Source organism: Neomonachus schauinslandi, chromosome 1, assembly GCF_002201575.2.
Source record: "Neomonachus schauinslandi chromosome 1, ASM220157v2, whole genome shotgun sequence".
Classification (NCBI taxonomy): Eukaryota; Metazoa; Chordata; class Mammalia; order Carnivora; family Phocidae; genus Neomonachus; species Neomonachus schauinslandi.
In genome coordinates this window covers 198,127,382-198,146,560 of record NC_058403.1, presented here as the reverse complement: position 1 = coordinate 198,146,560, position 19,179 = coordinate 198,127,382, and the positions used below count along the sequence as shown (strand labels likewise).

At 39.6% G+C, this 19,179-nt stretch overlaps 1 protein-coding gene across 5 annotated transcripts in view; it reads right to left on the bottom strand.

Annotated features, from left to right (window-relative positions):
- SMARCC1 (SWI/SNF related, matrix associated, actin dependent regulator of chromatin subfamily c member 1) overlaps positions 1-19,179 on the bottom strand; it is a 173,929-nt gene that overhangs the window by 44,293 nt on the left and 110,457 nt on the right. For 3 of the 5 annotated variants that reach the window (XM_021686949.1, XM_021686950.1, XM_021686952.1), the window contains exon 22: positions 399-526. In XM_021686949.1, the coding sequence (XP_021542624.1) occupies positions 399-526 (128 nt within the window). The remainder of the gene's footprint in view (positions 1-398; positions 527-19,179) is intronic. The other 2 variants (XM_021686951.1, XM_021686953.1) reach the window with 1 other exon arrangement.

The window sequence follows — 19,179 nt, the reverse complement described above, 5'->3', positions numbered from 1 at the left end:
CGCTTCAATTCCAATCATTATAGAGCTACCTGCTCTTTAAAACCGACCTCAAACATCATCTTCTCATTAAGACCTGTCTGATTATTTTCCTGCTGGCAGTTAACTCTCCTACAAAATCCCTTAATATTCTATAATTCTCTTCTGGCACAAGTACAAGACCAAGCCCTTGTAATTCAATATTCATAAAAACCACAATTTTGTATTCATTTTCCCAACTGTGCCTGAAAGGGATATAAAAGAGGAGGCCGGGGAGTGGATAAATCTTCCCAGAATGAATCAGTGAAAAATGTCATATGTTATGCTTTGTGAGAATTACACCTTAAACCAGCAAAGTCCAATGGCTGAAAGAATCATTTATAATCCCCTGAGAGGGATCAAAGATCAAAATAAACCCAAACCGTTATGCTCTGAAAGGCATTCTCTCTCTGTGTCTTTCCTGTGGTAGGAGAATTCAAACAGACAGACTTCACCTTTTCAGGCTGTTGACCATCAGTATCTGTTTCCATTTTTTCCTCTTCAGCCCCTTCTACGAGCAAAAGAATAAGAACAAGTAACACAAATATGGAACAAAGGTAAAAGCTACCATACACCTGTGATGCTTGAAACACAAGTACGCACAATAATATGGATGAGTCTCCCAACTGTAAGGCTGACATAAGAAGTCTAGCATAAAACACAGGCTTTATGACTATATTAATTTCAAAGTTCAAAAATAGATGCAAGTAATCAATGGTGTTAGAAATCAGGACAGTGGCTAACCAGGGAAGGGGTGGGCAGACAGAAAGTGATTCGGGGGGAGGGGGAGCCTGAGGTGCTGGTAATGATCTTTTTTTGATCTTGGGGCTGCTTACATGAATGTGTTTCATTTGTGAAAATGCATGGAGCTGCACACTGAGGGTTTTTACTGTTCTGCATATATAAAAATAAAAACCTCAAAAAAATTTTAAGTACAAAAAAGCAAAAAAAGAACCCCAAATAATTTATTACTATTTAACCAATGCTTAATGAGGATGTATTTTGAGTATTTTGCGTTGGGTACTGGAGAAATAATGCTGAGCTAGATATTCACTGAACCTCCAGAACATCACCTTTTGGATGGAGAAGACACAAAGGAACAAGTCCATCACAGATGTGCATGCAGGAGACGCTGTGAGCAGCACAGAGGGCACGACTGTTTCAGTTGGAGAAGAATAAATGGTTACAGCCATGCAGACATGACTGGGGCTGGGGGTGGGTAGTACAAGTATGGAGAAGGACATTTCAAGGGAAGAGACAGAAAGACTCAAGGGTGCGGGGAAAACGTCAGTCCTTGGTGATGACTAGGAAAGGGGAAGGGGGACAGATGGGAAAGATCAGAAGGAGGGACATAATGCTGGTAAGGGCCTCAGGAGGAAGAGCCCTGAATGTGGTACTAAGGGAGTCTTAACTATATATATATATATATATAACTTAACTATATATAAGCTTACCTATATGCTTAACTATATGTAGCTAAGAAGTTAATGAAGATTTCAAAAACAACACAATCAGATAAATATTTTTGGTTTTACAATTTTATATAGAAACAAATATTTTATACATAATGAGGGTTTGCCATGGTTTTAAATAAAAACGTTCAAATATCCTACAGCTTTAATTTGAATATTATCCTCTTTAAATAACAAGACTAATAGCATTTATCCTCAATGAGAATACTTAAAACATATTTAAACAAACATAGTTTAAACTAATCATGTTAAAGTTATTGAATAGGAAAATCCCTCTTGCTCTAATTCTTACAGAAGGAAGCAAACCTTGCTTTCAGAATTCTGACTGACCAGGAGCTCCAGGGGGCATGATAGTTTGGGATCTCACAAATCTCACATAAGGTAGAAGATTACTACCTTCCAAAAAATGCCAAAAGACTACAGTGCCAGGAGTGGGGCCAGAGTGTGGAAGTAGCGGAGCCAGGCTCTGTATTTGGGATCCTGTACCTGGATGGAGTATTTGAAAAGTTGGAGGGGTAGGGTCACACCCAGACATATTTGCTTTGAGCAGCTCAGCATCAGGAAGCTGAGCACTGGACTAGCCAGGTCCAGGGCAGGGAAAGGAAGCCCGGGATTCTACAGAGCTGGCCAGGGGGGGTGGCCAAACGGGATCTCAAGCCAGTGGCAATCCCTGGCTACTAAGAGAAACAAAATCCTCTGCAGACAGTTTTTCCAACCCCAACTGTAGCTGTCCAAGTAATGAGCTCACAAAGAGCAAAACACCAAGAAAGGAAACCACTAACGCTGAGCAGAAACATCAATCGACAGTGTCAGCACTCAAGATTGCCAAGATGAGATCTGCCGGATCCCAAATCTAGCACAGCCATTGATATAACAGATAATTAAAAGAGAGAATAATAAAGATCTCCAATCAACAATATTAGAGATGTGCAGAGATTTTTTTAAAAAACCCAAAGATCAAAAAATTTTCTAGAAATAAAGTCAAGGGAAAGAGATTACACCAGGTAAAAAGAAAAGCACAAATAAAACACCTCTAAAGAAATGATCCATACAGAGACCACGAAAACGGGAAATACAAAAGCATAAAAGATAAGCCAGGCAAAAGCAAATCCAAGGAATGGTGACGTTTTCATAGTACTATTACTTAATACAGGCATCAAGAATAGAGCATTATTAGAAATGGAGGGTGACAATGTAATGAAGAAAAGGTTTAATTCACCAGAAAATTTTAATTTTTCATACTTTTAGGAACCTAATAAAAGAGTGTCAAACTATATAATGCAAAAACTGACAGAATGGCAGGACAGAGGGCGACTGGGTGGCTCAGTTGGTTAAGCGACTGCCTTCGGCTCAGGTCATGATCCTGGAGTTCCGGGATCGAGTCCCACATCGGGCTCTCTGCTCAGCAGGGAGTCTGCTTCTCCCTCTGACCCGCCTCCCTCTCATGCTCTCTGTCTCTCATTCTCTGTCTCGCAAATAAATAAAAAAAAAAAAAAAAAAAAAAAGAATGGCAGGACAGAAATGAAAATGTGCCTCACAGTGGGGATTTGAATATACTTTACTCAGTTAAGATCAACAGTGGATGTAAATGCAGCAAGATGGTTCTATGCCCACCAATCAGATAATATATACGTATTTAATTTCAAGCTTACACATTACGTTAAAAAATATTGGTCACAAATTAAGTCAAAGAGCAAATTTTAACATTCTTCAAAAAGTCAGTGACATACAGCCCAAGGTTTCTCACCGTAAGGCAATGAAATTAGAAGTTAGAAGTTTAAAATATATAGATAAATTTCTCTGTGCTTAGAAATGTAATCTTGGGAGTCAGTAAAAATAGCACAAAGAGGGAAATGGAAATGTAAAGCGTTCTTGAACTTACATCAGAAAAGTAAAAAAAGCTTGATGTTTACAAGCTCTATATTCTTGAGAAGAAGCAGAAAAAGAGTAACAGAATATAGAAGGTACGGAGAAAAGCGTAACAAGGATAAAAATCAAAGAAATAAAAAGCAAAAATACGACAGAGTTAAAACATACAATAGAGAGACTCAATATACCCCAAACTTGGTTCTTTGAAATAATAAAGTCGATAAATTGATGTGAAAGATCAAGAAAACTGGGGCGCCTAGGTGGCTCAGTCATTAAGCGTCTGCCTTCGGCTCAGGTCATGATCCCAGGGTCCTGGGATTGAGCCCCGCACCGGGCTCCCTGCTCCGCAGGCAGCCTGCCTCTCCCTCTCCCACTCCCCCTGCTGTGTTCCCTCTCTCGCTGTGTCTCTCTCTGTCAAATAAATAAACAAAATATTAAAAAAAAAAAAAAAGATCAAGAAAAGACAAAGAAGGCACAAATTAATTATATAAAGACCGGAAGAAAGGTCATAACTATTAATAAGGTCAAAACAGAAATGACAAAGTACTGCCAAAAAACCTTATGCCAAATAGAAAAATTAAATGGACAAATAATTAGAAAATGCATTTTACCAAACAGATTCAAGAAGAAAAAGAAGTCCTGAGTAGACCCATAACAAAAAAATAAAATAATTAAAAAACTTAAAAAAACCAAACCACCACAGGTCCAGGTGTTTTTACTGGGGGAATTCCACAAAACTTCCAAAGAATTGAGGATTACCATCTTACTTAAACCTTTCTAGAGAAAAGAAGAGAGAATACCCCCTAATTCATTCTATGAGGCCAGTATAACCTTGATTTACAAATCAGATGCAGACAAACAGATAAGGGAGAGTAGAGCCACTAGGCTAAATCTCACTCATAATCACAAATGAGAATCTCCTAAGCAAAAAAATCTGAAAACAGAATACAGCAGTGTATAAAAAAGGCACCACATTATGACAAATTAATATGACAGTATCAGAAAGATAATTTAACATTTATGAGTCTATAAATTTATAGACTTACTTGATCATACCCATGAACTATCTGTTAAGACTCAGTATCTTTCATGACAAGCTCCTGGAAAACCAAGGATACAAGGGAAGCTCCTGAGCCCCCAGAAGACTGTTATCAATAATCATACAACAAATGTCATCCTTCCTGGAGAGATGCCTACAGTATCTCCTCCAAAATCAAGAGCAGGACATGGGTAACAGTATTACCATGTCCCTTTAATGCTGCCAGAGTGGTTGTACCCCAAAGTAGTCAATTAAGAAAATGAAGCAAGCAGTTTGATTGTAGAGAATAAAACTGTATACCTGAAAGAATCTGCCAAAAAGTTACTAGAAATAATCACAGGGCAAGGTGGTTAGCTATAGAATTAACATACAGAAAGAACCACTTTTCCCCATGTTAAAAACCAATTCTAGATAAAGACACGTGAAAAAAACAAACCTGAATATTTCCAACACAACACAAAAACTGCTAATCATAAAGGACTAACTTCACTCTATTATTTTTTAAAATAGATTTTATTTGTTTGCTTGCGAGAGAGAGAACATGAGTGGGGTGAGGAGCAGGGAGAGGGAAACAATCTCAAGCAGAGGGCACCTGGGTGGCTCAGTTGGTTAAGCAACTGCCTTCGGCTCAGGTCATGATCCTGGAGTCCCGGGATCGAGTCCCGCATCGGGCTCCCTGCTCGGCAGGGAATCTGCTTCTCCCCCTGACCCTCCTTCCTCTCGTGCTCTCTGTATCTCATTCTCTCTGTCTCAAATAAATAAATAAAATCTTAAAAAAAAGAATCTCAAGCAGACTCCACGCTCACCCCAGAGCCTGATGTGGGGCTTGATCCCACAACCCTGAGATCATGACCTGAGCCGAAATCAAGAGAGTCGGGCGCTTAACCGACTGGGCCACCCAGGAGCCCCAACTTCACTCTATTAAAATCAAGGACTTCTTTTCATTAAAAGATGCCCAAAAGAAAGAACAAGTAACCAAACAGGAGAAAACACAGGCAACTAGAGCAGTGTATCAGATTTATAAAGCAAACCATAAGAACTATTAAAAAGTGAGCAAAAGACAAAGTAGTTGTGTTATAGAATGATGTCTGTATGACCAGTAAACAGAAGATACTCAAATGAGTTACAAAGAACTGTAATTTAAAACCACAATGGAGGAGCACCTGGGTGGCTCAGTCCGTTAAGCGTCCGTCTTTGGCTCAGGTCATGATCCCAGGAGTCCTGGGATTGAGCCCCAGGTTGGAGCCCTATATCGGGCTCCCTGCTCCACAGACAGTCTGCTTTTCCCTCACCCTCTGCCACTTCCCCTGCTTATGCGCTCTCTCTCTCTCTCAAATAAATAAATAAAATCTTTAAAAAAATAAAATAAAACCACAATGGAATGTCATTTTACACCCACTATATCTGCAGAGCCTAACACTAGGAAGTGTATGATCGAGTGTTATGGTCCAAGTGTCAACTGATACACTCACTATGGGGAAAAAACTAGAATTTCCTAAAACCCTACAATGCACAGGATTAGTCCACAACAAAATAAGAAGTTACACAAGAATGATCAAGCTTAAATGTTCAAAATATTCAATGCTCTAACTTTCCTCTACCAAAAAATTCACCTTATGAAAAAGTAACAACCAATTTAAACGGAGGGCTGAGTGATGCCAACTCCTGTCTCAATGTGACAACTGGTCCACTAAGCACACTTGGAGGAGTGCTGCATCTCAGTGAAACCCTGCAGAGGGGGCCGGTGAGGTACGTACAAGACTGGACACGCATGTTTGACACGGAACAAAGAGAACAACTCAAACTGCCCATCCAGTAACAGACAAACAGATGATTAAAGTGGGTTACAATCACACAACAGCCTATTTCACAGCAGTGGAAATAAATGAACTGTGCTGACCTGGACAACGTAACTACATGGATGTGCCCTGAACACCTAAGAGTGAGTAAAACAGTTCAGAAGTCTAAATAAACCATGTTTGATAAAGTTTAAAAACAAACAAAATTACACCTAACATATTCAGTACGTCTTTCTTTGTGATAAAAGTCACTTAGAAAAAAAAAAAAAGTCACTTAGAAAGCAGCAGAATAGTATTACAAAATTTAGGATTCTCAGTGCTGGCGGTTAGAAAGTGAGAAGATAAAGGAGAAACAGAGATGAACGTTACTGGTAATGCTCTAATTCTTAGTTCAGATGAAATATGCAGCATGCATTAAGACACATTAAGATAGGGGCGTCTGGGTGGCTCAGTTGGTTAAGCCGCTGCCTTCGGCTCAGGTCATGATCCCAGGGTCCTGGGATCGAGCCCCGCATCGGGCTCCCTGCTCAGCAGGGAGTCTGTTTCTCCCTCTCCCTCTGCCTGCCGCTCTCCTTGCTTGTGCTCTCTCTGTGTCAAACACATAAATAAAATCTTAAAAAAAAAAAAAAAGACATATTAAGATATAAAAATGAAGAAATCTGAACAAAAACCAAATACAGATGGAGTTTAAAAAAAAAAACCCTAACTTCACAAGTTACTGTTAACTGAATGGGCCTTAGGCCACCTTTGCTGAGTCAGCTTAATTACAGAGTAAGTATTATGTGGGAGGAATGCCGTGTTTTTTTTAAAAAGATAATCTGCTTTTAAATGATGACCCACAACCTATAGTTCCACGTTCTAAAGAGATCACACTCACTCTATTACAAGGCAAGTCACATTTGATATTAACTTTTAATTAGCTATGAGTCCATGATGAATAGTTACATGATATTAATACCTATTCATATGATGATGGTACAGTTAAAGAGGAGAAACCTGTGGCCAGTGCTCAGCCCTTTAATGAGATGTCTATTAAGAGTTAATTAGGAGTTGTGTGTTCCTCAAGATGCCATGTGGAGGAGTATGTAAAGTGGTTTCTATCCTACAAAACATTTTTTCAAGCTGCTTTTAGACATCTTCTTGGAAAAAGAAACACAAAACAACAGCTTCTCTTTGGTCTGAATTCTGGTTGGAAGTGTAAACGCTTAAGAGGCTGCAGCCCTTCCCATATGCCATGTTGTCTTTTTGATGTCGTATAAATTAGACGGTTCAGAATCCTTCCCTACAAATGTGTGGTCTGACCCATGTCTGTGGAGATAAATGAAGAAGATACTAGAATGAACAACAACAACAAAAAAGTTACGCCAAACATACAAAGGAGGAGAAAGTACAAAATCCTTGGACACGTAACTGAGCTATGAGAAGAATGCCTGGTCAGCCAGGGGAAAATATCAGCATCATGGCTCACAGTCAGACCTTATCTGGAGAACAGGGCTCTGCAAAGGGCAGAGAGTAGCTATTCTCAGCTTTGCAGGCTGCGTGAGTCTTAGCTGCCACGACTCAGTTCTGCCACAGCAGGGGAAGATCAGCCGTTAAAGCAGCCTGGGACTGGAGGAGTGTGGCTGTGTTTCAATTAAACTTTACAGACACTGAAACGTGAATGTCCTATAATTTGTATGTGTCACAACATAGTATTCTTCGTTTGATTTTTTCCAACCATTTAAAAATGTAAAAACTATTCTTATATATTCTGGGCTAAATAAAAGGAGGGGACAACCTGGACTTTGTCTAGGAACCAAAATTTCCTAGCCCCTGCTCTAAAAGTAGTAGATGAGTTCTGGATCCAGACTGTCTAGGTTCAAATCCTGTCCCTGAATTTACCAGCCGAAGTGACCGTGGGCAAGCTACTTAGCTGACAGATGCCTCAGTCTGCTTATCTACAAAAGGAGAATGATAGTACCCTACTTGGTAAGTGCAATGCTAACGATTAAACGAATTATTTCATGCAAAATGCTAATAACTGGCTCGTAGTAAGTGCTCAACAATATTAATGTTATTAGCAAATTCAGTTGACTGGACCCAAGTCCTATCTCTCTACTAACATGAGCTCTTGCCATGGCCGTTGGCATTGCCTCAGTGATACCTACAGAGGGCTCTCATTCTGCCCTGAACTTCCAAAGGTCCTTCCCAATTTGATAGGCCATCTGTGACTTTTCCTCTCCATGTGACTTTTGTCTTTCCTTTAAAGGGCCCATTGTAAATCACCTGCCCTTGTCCCATTCTCTTAAAATGTTACTAATGGGTCAGAGATAGCTGACCGATCTGATTGACTAGGGGTCAGCAACTACAGCCCTGCTGCCTATTTTTGTAAATACAATTTCATTACAATGCAGCCACACTCGTTTGTTTAAAGAGGGTCTATGGTTGCTTTTGCACTACACAAAGGCAGAGCTGAGTAGTTATGACAGAGACTGTCCAGTCTGCAGAAGCCTGAAATTTTTATCATGTGGCTCTTTACAGAAAATGTTTGTTGAACCTTGTGATAGAAAATTCATGCTGTGACAGTCCTGCTTATGAATACAGATACTGCGGAGATCTCTAACTCTTAAGGTTTTAACTTTAATGTTGGGAATTGAGGGACAATGACAAACCGGGGATGTGACCAGAACCCAGGAGAATGGCTACCAAGGTGGTGAGATTCTAGAGTGGCCCCATTGATCCTTGACTCATGGTTTTCATGTCCTTGTACACTCCCCTTCCCCTGAGTGTTAGCAGCATCTGTGACTTGTTTCTAGACAACAGAATAAGGGAAAGGTAATGGGATGTTCATTTATACAAAGCCCTGTCTTCACTACACTCACTCTAGAGACTTTCCTTGCGGGCTTGACGCAGCAAGCTGCCACAGTGGGAAGTGTGGATGGTGAAGAACAGTGGGTGGCCTCTGGTAGTTGAGGGCAGCTTCCAGCTAACAGCCAGCAAGGAGCTGGAGCCTTCAGTTCTACAAATAGAAATAAATTAATTCTGACAACAGGAGTGAACATGGAGGTGGATTCCTCAGTAGATGAGAACACAACCCAGCCACCACCTTGAGGGCAGCCTCGTGATATCCTAATCAGAGGACCCTATTAGGCTACATACAAACTTCTGACTCACAGAAGCAATGAGACAATAAATACATCCAATTTTAAGCCACCAACTTTGTGGTAATTGACTATGTAGCAACAGATAACTATCTATACACCTACTGGACTTTTGAATGAATCTCAACCAAGGCTGAGAGGCAAATTAGCTGGCATCCACGAGATAACAACATCTTCAGAGACTAGAAACAGGAAATGCTCTGTCTCCCACAGATTCAACACTGATCCCCCAACAGACACCAGGCCTCCACCTCCACATTTGCCCCATGCCCCCAACCTACTTTAGCTGTGGGTCTCTTTCACTCTTCTTAGAGAGCTGAGCTTCTATCTCCCCCCACCCACCAGGCCAGAACACTGTCCTCCATGGGCACCGCACCTTACTCCTAGCTTCTGCAACCAAGTGCTTTTCAGTATAGTGATAATAGTGCCAGCAAAACCAGAAGGAGGTGATCTAGAAACCATCCCCTAAGAGCTGGAAGAACTGGGAAAGGTAGCTTGGAGGAGAGAACAAAATGCTTGCAAAAATAATAAAGTGGGTTATAAATAAGTAATGATGCTTCCTGGAAAAGAACTATGATATGCGGTGGGAACTCTTCCATTTCCTGCATATCATCTGTAAACTGTCTGCAGGGACTTTCTAAAACAGACTGAATCCTGTTATTTCTCTTTCCTGGCGACTTGTTGATTTCCACAAGGTAAAAGCCCTTCAGAATCACCCCCCCCACCAAAAACACACACATCTATTACAGCTGCACTTGGCCACAGTACCTGCTCCCCACACCTGGTACTATCTCCAGAATATGCCACACATGTTCATCCTTTTTTCCTTACTCTTTAAAAGATTATCTCCTCTGTGAAACCAAGCATAACTGTTTCCTTCACATGTGCCTCTATCTATAACCGTATTTGTCTTTTGTCTTCCTCCCTCCCTTCCTTCTTTTCTGCCCACCTTTCCTACCTATCTTGTAATGTCTCCCCACCCTAACTGAATATTCCTCAAGGACAAGTGTTTAATTCAGTAACTCACAAAGTGTGGTTCAGGTACCACCCCTACCCTCCGTGGCAGAAACGTCCCCAGGGTCAAAACTATTTTTATAACAACACAAAGATGTTATTTGCCTTTCCACTCTCCTCTCCCCCAAGTGTGCAGTGTGGCTTTCCAGAGGCTGCATGACGCATGATGAAGTCAGCTACAGGTACGTGCACCTGTGTATTGTTTTGGTTTAAAAGTTTCTGTTTTAATTTCAGATACAGTAAGTATCAACAGATATAATTCAAATAAATTAAAGCACTTTGGGTTCCTCATTATTTTTAAAGAGCATAAAGAAGTCCTGAGACCAAAAAAGTTTGAGAACTGCTAGTCCAATAATTTGTGTCTTTTCAGGAACAGAGAACAGAGTAAGGCCCATGTTAGGAACTCACTTAACACTTTGGGAAATGGACCATATCATTCCCTGTAGTACAGTTCAAGCGTTCTGCAGAGCTGCCAATATACAGTTCCAGCCTGCACCACCCTCTGTGACTCTGCTCCCATCTAGCTGTGCATCTGATCTCTCCATGTCCTTATCTGAACTCTGGGTTGCAGCTAAGCTGGTTTGTGTCCCACCCTCTCTGCACAACCCTCCGTTACCATCTCTGTGCCTCTGTTCACATTGTTCTGCAGAACCAAATACTTGCTCCAATCTGGCTCAGTGACATCCTAAACCTCCTTTTCATCGTTCAGCTCAAATCCTTTCTTTGTGAAATCTTCCTCAGTCTAAACTTACATGACCCTTTGTGCTAACTCTTACAGCACTTCCCATACCCAGTCCTCCTTGAACAATTAATACTATGTATATCTATGCTTCACTATGTCTCCAATCCTTGAACACTGAATTACTAATAGAAGGTATTGCTTTTTTAAAAATATTTATTTATTTATTTATTTATTTATTTATTTATTTATTTATTTGAGAGAGTGTGTGCAAGCGAGATGAGGGCAGACGGAGAGGGAGAAGGACAGAAGCAGACTCCCTGCTGAGCATGGGGCTCCATCTCATGACCCTGGGATCGTGACCTGGGCTGAAATCAAGAGTTGGATGCTTGGGGCGCCTGGGTGGCTCAGTCGTTAAGCATCTGCCTTCGGCTCAGGTCATGATCCCAGGGTCCTGGGATCGAGCCCCGCGTCAGGCTCCCTGCTCCACGGGGAGCCTGCTTCTCCCACTCCCCCTGCTTGTGTTCCCTCTCTCGCTGTGTCTCTCTGTCAAATAAATAAATAAAATCTTAAAAAAAAAAAAAAGAGTTGGATGCTTAACCAAGACTGAGACACCCAGGTGCCCTGAATAGAGGGTATTACTTATGTCTTACACATAGTAGCCCATAGCAAGAGATCTCTATCAAGTAAACAAAAAGCCTAATTTGATAAAGGTCCCCAAAAGGCATTACATAATTATATTATATAATGGAAGCCAATTTCTTCCTAAAAATATGTATCCTACCATTTAATATATATGGGTCATTAGGCAAGTCACTTAAATCCCAGCCAGCATTAGCCAGTCCTCAGAGGTTAAAATGTGCAATTATGAGCTGCTTAGAAAAGTGACTCTATCCTTCTCTGCCTCTTGAAATCTAAGAGCTCTTCAAATAGAATATTGACAAAGAGAAGAGAGAAGCCACTCTATATAAGTCCCATTTTAAATACTGTTCCACTGTTTGCTTAGGTTCACCAGCCTAGCATGTTTTCACACATGGTGTTCTAGAAGTGCCTGATTTTTAAAATGTTATGGAAATCCTCGTGATGAGAAGAATGAAGCTATTATAAGCGATGAACAGTATCTGAGGCAAGAACTGGAACAGTCACTTCTGGGCTTCCTGTTCTTAGAAAGTGACCCTTTCAACATTATTATCAGGATGTTCTTCTTAATCTCCTGAAGGACTAGAGACTAGTTTTTAACCTTCCTGAAAACTAGAAATGATTAATTGGGCTCTTCTACACAGAGCTGGGACAAATGGCTCAAGATACACTCTTTGCAGTCCCATATTCCACAGGGTATTAAGGAGCTCAGTGGACAATCCACTCGTTAACATAAAAGAATCTTCTCTGAACATTCTACTTGTGATTCAATAGCCCTAGAGCATGTTACACAGTCAACTGTAAGGAATAAGCATCGATTAACTTAATCTTTCAAACTTCTCTAAACCAAAATTAAGATACAGACAATAAATTTACTCAGAGGCAAAAAATTAAATAAATAAAACTAATACTTGAGATCAGGAAATACAAATGGGGGTTACAATAAATAAGTCTTCGACAGACCCTTGAATATGCACGTACATTCCAATTCCCTGGGGAAGGAAGGGCTGCCGGCCTCCAAAGGGACTAAGATGCACCATACTGTGATAGTTATATAGGAGAATGTCCTTATTCCTGTAAGATGATGCATGCTGAATTGTCTAGGGTGCAAAGACTCATGATGTTTACAACTTACTTTGAAATAGTTCACCAAAATCAAAATAAAAATCATTCATTTAGATTGCCAGATAGATAGATAGATACAGCAAAGTTGAACCTACATCTCACTGTGCTATCCTATCGGTATTTTCAGTATGTTTGTCTACAAGTGAACAGGTTATCAGAAAGACTGTTTTGTTTAGTCTCCAGGTCAAGTAAAGAAAAATTTAACAAGTGTTTAATAAAAGCTTTTGTGATATAGCAAAAAAAAATTACTTTGATATTCAAATATATTACATAAAGTTCTCTGAAAAATAAATTAATTTAACAACTCCTAGATGGGTGATGTTCTCAACCTAATAGAATGAGTTTTAAAAATATAGGCACTCCTGACACTCTTTTGATCAACCCCCCCCCCCCCAAAGGCTCCATCTCACCCAGAGTAAAAATTAAAACTTTACAATGGCCCATAAGCCTCTCATCATCTCCCATGACCACCTCTACCATGCAATCCAGCTACTTGTCCATGATCTCCCCTTGCCATTCCTCAACTGTGCCAGGCAGCTCCTGTCTAGGGGCCTGTACAATGGTTGCTCCCAAATGCCTACGGCACTCTGATCTTAGATGTCTGATGACTCCTTCCTTTGCCTCATTTACATCTTTGCTCAAATGTCGCTTTCTTGGTAACATATTCCCTGACCTTTGAAAACTGCAATTCCATACACTTCACGCTTATCTTCCTAAACCTGCTTTAATTTTCACCATACCACTTACCAGCCAACATACTCTTTCTACATATTTATATTTAATTTACACAATCTAAGTTTTATGTATCACATATTTCATCTTCCACCTTGAAAATATACTATACAATCTGTGCAGGCAGGGATTTTGGTCTGTTTTGGTCACCAGTACCCTAGCACCTAAGACACAATGAAATGACACGGTAACACATTTACAGTCTTATTTATCCCTAGGAGTTAAAAGAAAAAAGAAAAAAAAAAGCCTAGTTTAAGACTGACCTCCCATTCAAGAATGCTTATGTGGTGTAGGCTCGTACACTGAATCACTCTAAATTTTGGCGTGGGTTTCTAAGCCCCTGATCTCGTAGAGATGAATCATCCAGTTGTTCTTCCTGGTACATTTGCCTGTCTCCTTATGTAGCTCCTATAGATTTTCAAGAGGACCTGGGTCTCTTCCTACTATATATCCCATAGGATATAAGGCAGGACAGTATAATGGAGCTAAGGTCTTAAATGATCCTTGATCATTGAATGAAAAATACAGACATACCAACACATTTTTACTTCTGGCAGCATGCTACAATAAAAAGAGGTTGAACTTTAGGACCAGAGATTTAGGTTCAAAATTTAAACCAGATTCTCACAAGCCTATGTAACCCGATAAAACTTAGTTTCCTTGGTTTTGCAATAAAAACAAAGCCACTTCCTCCAAAGGATTACCCAGGAAAAACACTTCAAAGGACCAGTCAGAAAACCCCTATATAACATGTCACAAAGAAATGCTGATTTCCAGCAACTTCTGAAAAATGTTTAAAAATTCTTTTCATTTCTTTTCTTAACTTCCCTCACCGTCCCTTATAACCAGGCAAATAAAACCTGGTAATATTTTTAGTTAAATGCAAGAGGTCTCAAATATCAGTATTTTTTCTATTCCCAGAATGGTCTCTGGCCAAACAGAATTTAGAGAAGTCAGTACATATTGGTGAACGACTAGAATTAAAGAGGATGAAATGACAAGCCCCTTCTAAGAAGTGAGCACTCATTTCCTCAAGAATTCCTAGAAGCCTCCTAAAATGAAAATAAGAGGTGCTTCAGATTTTACCAAACACTCCCCACATTCTAAAACCCACAATGAAAAGTTAGATAGGTCAATGAGAGCAACCCAAGAGGAGTCCTGTATTTCACAAGGAAACTTATTTTTTCCTGTATTATCATTTTACCATTGTTAATACATATAAGTTAACACGGACAACATAGTAAATTAAGTATCACAATAAAAAGTATGTGAACTTCCCATTCAAGTACAGTATTTTGATAAGGAAAATCCTACATCATTCTATTTCAAATCAGTGGCACTATTTTGCTATATCAAGTGTCAGTTTAAATGTAAAATCGAGGGGCGCCTGGGTGGCTCAGTCGTTAAGCATCTGCCTTTGGCTCAGGTCATGATCCCAGGGTCCTGGGATGGAGCCCCACATCAGGCTCCCTGCTCAGTGGGAAGCCTGCTTCTCCCTCTCCCACTCCCCCTGCTTGTGTTCCCTCTCTTGCTGTGTCTCTCTCTGTCAAATAAATAAAATCTCAAAACTAACTAAATAAATAAATGTAAAATCGATACCTCCTTCCCTTGAACTCCCTATCTGGAAGGTGGCTCACAAGGAAAGGAGGTACACTGTTGCCTTCACATCACAATTTTGCTGAGCCAATTCCAAAGCAAGAACCATTTGCTGTCTCCTAATTTATTCTATCAGTCACAGCCCAACATAAATCCCATTAACTATCACAGGCCAGCATTAAGTTACAATTCTATTTACAACTCATTCCAAAATATTCATGTTATACTGGTATTTTCCTTTGCCCTTATTAAATGGTAAAAGGACCCAAATTCTGTTGCTGCAACTACTGAGTATCCACTGCACTTCAGAGAGGTTTTCTGATAGGCTATTTCTAGCTGCTATGAATGAAGCTTACTTTCCATGCCATTCAAAGATTCATATCCTGCCGCCTCCAGTGCTTCCTGCAGCAGTCAGATCCAAGCTTTGCACAATGCGGAAACCATACATTCACTACTGAGTCAGAAAAAGGACCCCACACAGACTAAAGTTGCTAGATTTTGTTTTTGTCCTGCTAAATTAGAAATGGCTAAGTTTGCAACCTGTTTCTTAACCCCTGATGCTCTATGGTATCACCTACCAAAATTTTAAAAAACAGATTTACATGTAGAAACTTGCCCGATTTTGCCAAGTACAGAAACTTCTTTGAATCAAACTAAGAAGGTGGTGCCAACCCTTTTCAATTCCATGACCACAGGGAACCAAAGACCCTGCAAAATGAACCAAAACCACAAAAAGTAGAGGAAAGTAAGACATTTCCCAGGCATTCAATAGGCCCAGGCTTCCCCTGCCTGAGCTGGGCACTGCCTGGTGGTGCAGAATCAGTAAAAAGCAAGACAGATGTGGCTGGGCTTGCTAATTTGGGAATCCATCTAAGACAGAAAAATAAGTGAGTTTTCAAACTAACACTCTGTTAAGAACAGGTCAATAATTTGCTCTGAGGGCTAAAAGTGAGAGGTTTGATTAATCTGTTCCCAGATATATCTGCAAAATGAAACTGCTAGATTGACACTTTTAAGAAACCAGAGGCAACAACAGGGGTAGGACCTGTGCAACCTAATGGGAATCAGAAGGTTTTGTGCTTGAAGAGACTCACTGGTATCTACTCAAACCACCCAGAACAGAGCACCAGGAGGTCAGACAGTATCATCTGTGCAGTACTGCCTGGCAGTTTTACTTTTTACTTCACATGCCCTTTATTCTAGAAGAATAAATGAAAGAGACAAAAATAAAATGACTGCAGTTGAAGCATAGTTAATAAACTGTATACAACTTAGAGATGGAATTAGGCAAGGTGACAGCAAGAAATCTTTAGCTTGAGTTATTCATCAGAAATTATTTCATAATGAAAAGAAAAAATTAATGAACAATGTAAGAAATGTTGGGAATACACTACTGATAATTGTATATAAAATATTTTACCCTGGTGTGAAAATTAGCCTCTTTTAACATATAGCAACACTTGCCATTTGAGAAGCCAGGTATTGCTTATGAAGCTACTCCTAAAATTTTACTCCTCTTCATAATAAATTAAATAAAAATAACCAAAAGTCCTTAACAGCAAAAATGTCATCTGTCCAATATCACAAATTAACATAACTATACAGTACGTTATAGAGAGTACCTAACCATCACTTCCGTGCCACACATGACAGAACTCAGAGCTAACGAAGGCAAACAGCTTTTGAAAGTGCTATAGCGGGCGCCTGAGTGGCTCAGTTGGTTAAGCGACTGCCTTCAGCTCAGGTCATGATCTTGGAGTCCCTGGATCGAGTCCCGCATCGGGCTCCCTGCTCGGCAGGGAGTCTGCTTCTCCCTCTGACCCTCCCCACTCTCATGTGCTCTCTCTCTCAAATAAATAAATAAAATCTTTAAAAAAAAAAAAGAAAGTGCTATAGCTATACAGGGCAGACCCGAAGGTACAAACTAAGTCTGCAAAATCCTAAAATCCAACAAAAAAATATGCTGTCTATAAGAGACCTATCTTAGATCCAAAGACACAGATTGAAGAGTAAATTAATGGAAAAAAGATATTCCATGCAAACACAGTAACCAAAAGAGAGCTGGAGTGGTATGTTAATATGAGATAGAATATACTTTTAGGCAAAAAAAGGTTAAAGAGAAAACGGAAGATGTTATATAATGATAAAAAGGCCAATCCGTGAGAGAGACAGAACAATTATAAAGATGTATGCAACTAACAAAATACATGAAGCAAAACCAGACAGAACTGAAGGAAGAAATATAGATAGTTCAATAATAATAGTTGGAAATTTCAAGACGTCAATTTCAGTGAAGAATGACAGACAACTTGAACAACACTATAAACCAGCCAGACCAAACATACACAGACGGTGCCATTCAACAATAGAATACAAAAGGAATACTCGCCAGGCTAATATATTAGACAACAAAACAAGTCTCAATAAATTTTAAAAGATAGAAGCCACACAAATTACCTTTTCTGAATACAATGGAATGAAATTAGAAATTGCTAACAGAAGAAAATCTAAAAAAAATCACTAATTGGTATATACTAAACAACACACTCTTAAAACCACCCCTGGGTCAAAGAAGAAACCAAAAGGGAAATTATAAAATACTTTGAGAAGAATGAAAACAAAAATAAAATATGTCTAAACTTACAGAACACAGTAAAAGGAGTACTGAGAGGGAAATTTATATAGCTATAAAATAAAGAAGAAAGATCTCAAATCAATTTCCCATCCTCCAAAGTAAGGAAATATTAAAATGCGGAGCAAACTTAGGGGCACCTGGGTGGCTCAGCTCGTTGAGCATCTGACTCTTGATTTTGTCTCAGGTCATGATCTCTGCTCAGATCGTGATCTCAGGGTTGTGGAATCGAGCCCCACGGTGGACTCCATGCTCAGCGGGCAGTGTGCTTGAGATTCTTTCCCTCTCCTTTCCCTACCTCCCAACCTCCCTCTCTAAAATAAATCTTAAAAAAAAAAAAAAAGGTAAAAAAAGCAAACTTAACCAACAACAAGCAAAAGGAAAGAATAAAGATTACAGTGGAGATAACTTAAAGAGAACAGAAAAACAACAGAATCACTGAAATCCAAAGTTGGTAAAACTGATGAGTCTTTATCTAGATTGATGAAGGAAAAAAAAAAAAAAGAGTGGACCAAATTACTAAAATCAGGAATGAAAATGGGGACATTACTACCAACCTTATAGAAATAAAAAGGAATTTGTAAAAAGACATTATAAACTTTTTTAAAAAAATAACTTTACTGAGATGTAATTCGTATACCATACAACCAACCCATTAAAAGAGTACAACTGGATATTCACAGATACATGCAACCATTACCACAGTAAATTTTAAAACCTTTCGATCATCTCAAACAGAAACCCCATACTCTTTCGCTATCATCCCCTTTTGCCTGTTCCTCCTAGCCCTAAGCAACCATTTATCTACTTTCTATCTCTATAAATCTGCCTGTTCATGATATTTCATATAATTGGAATTAAATAATATATTGTCTCTTCTGTTTTTTTCTCCCCACCTACCATGTTTTCAAGGATGATCCATGAGGTCCCATATGTCAGTACTTCATTCCATTTTATGATTGAATAATATTCCCACTGTAATACCACATTGTTTATCCATTCAGCAGCTGATAGACATTTGAGTTGTTTCCACTTTTGGTTGTTACGATTTGTGTGTCTTTGTGTGTGTGGCGCCAACAAATGAGACAATGTACATGAAATGGACAAATTTCTAGAAAGATATGCACACTACCAAAACTGACTCAAAGAGAAATAGAAAACATAAATAGACTTGGAACAACTAAACAGATTAGATCAGTTCTTAAAAAAACATTAAAAATCAGGACTTGATGGCTTCCTATGTGAATTCCAGCAAACATTTATAGAAGAATGAGCATAGGGCAACCCTCTCAGGTCCCCTCCCTCCTCGGGAGCTTTGTACTATCACTTTGCTATCACTCAATAAACCTTGCTTTGCTGCCCACCACTCTGTCTGGTCCACCTCTCCGTTCTTCAAAGCCCCGTGACCAAGAATTGCAGGCACCGACA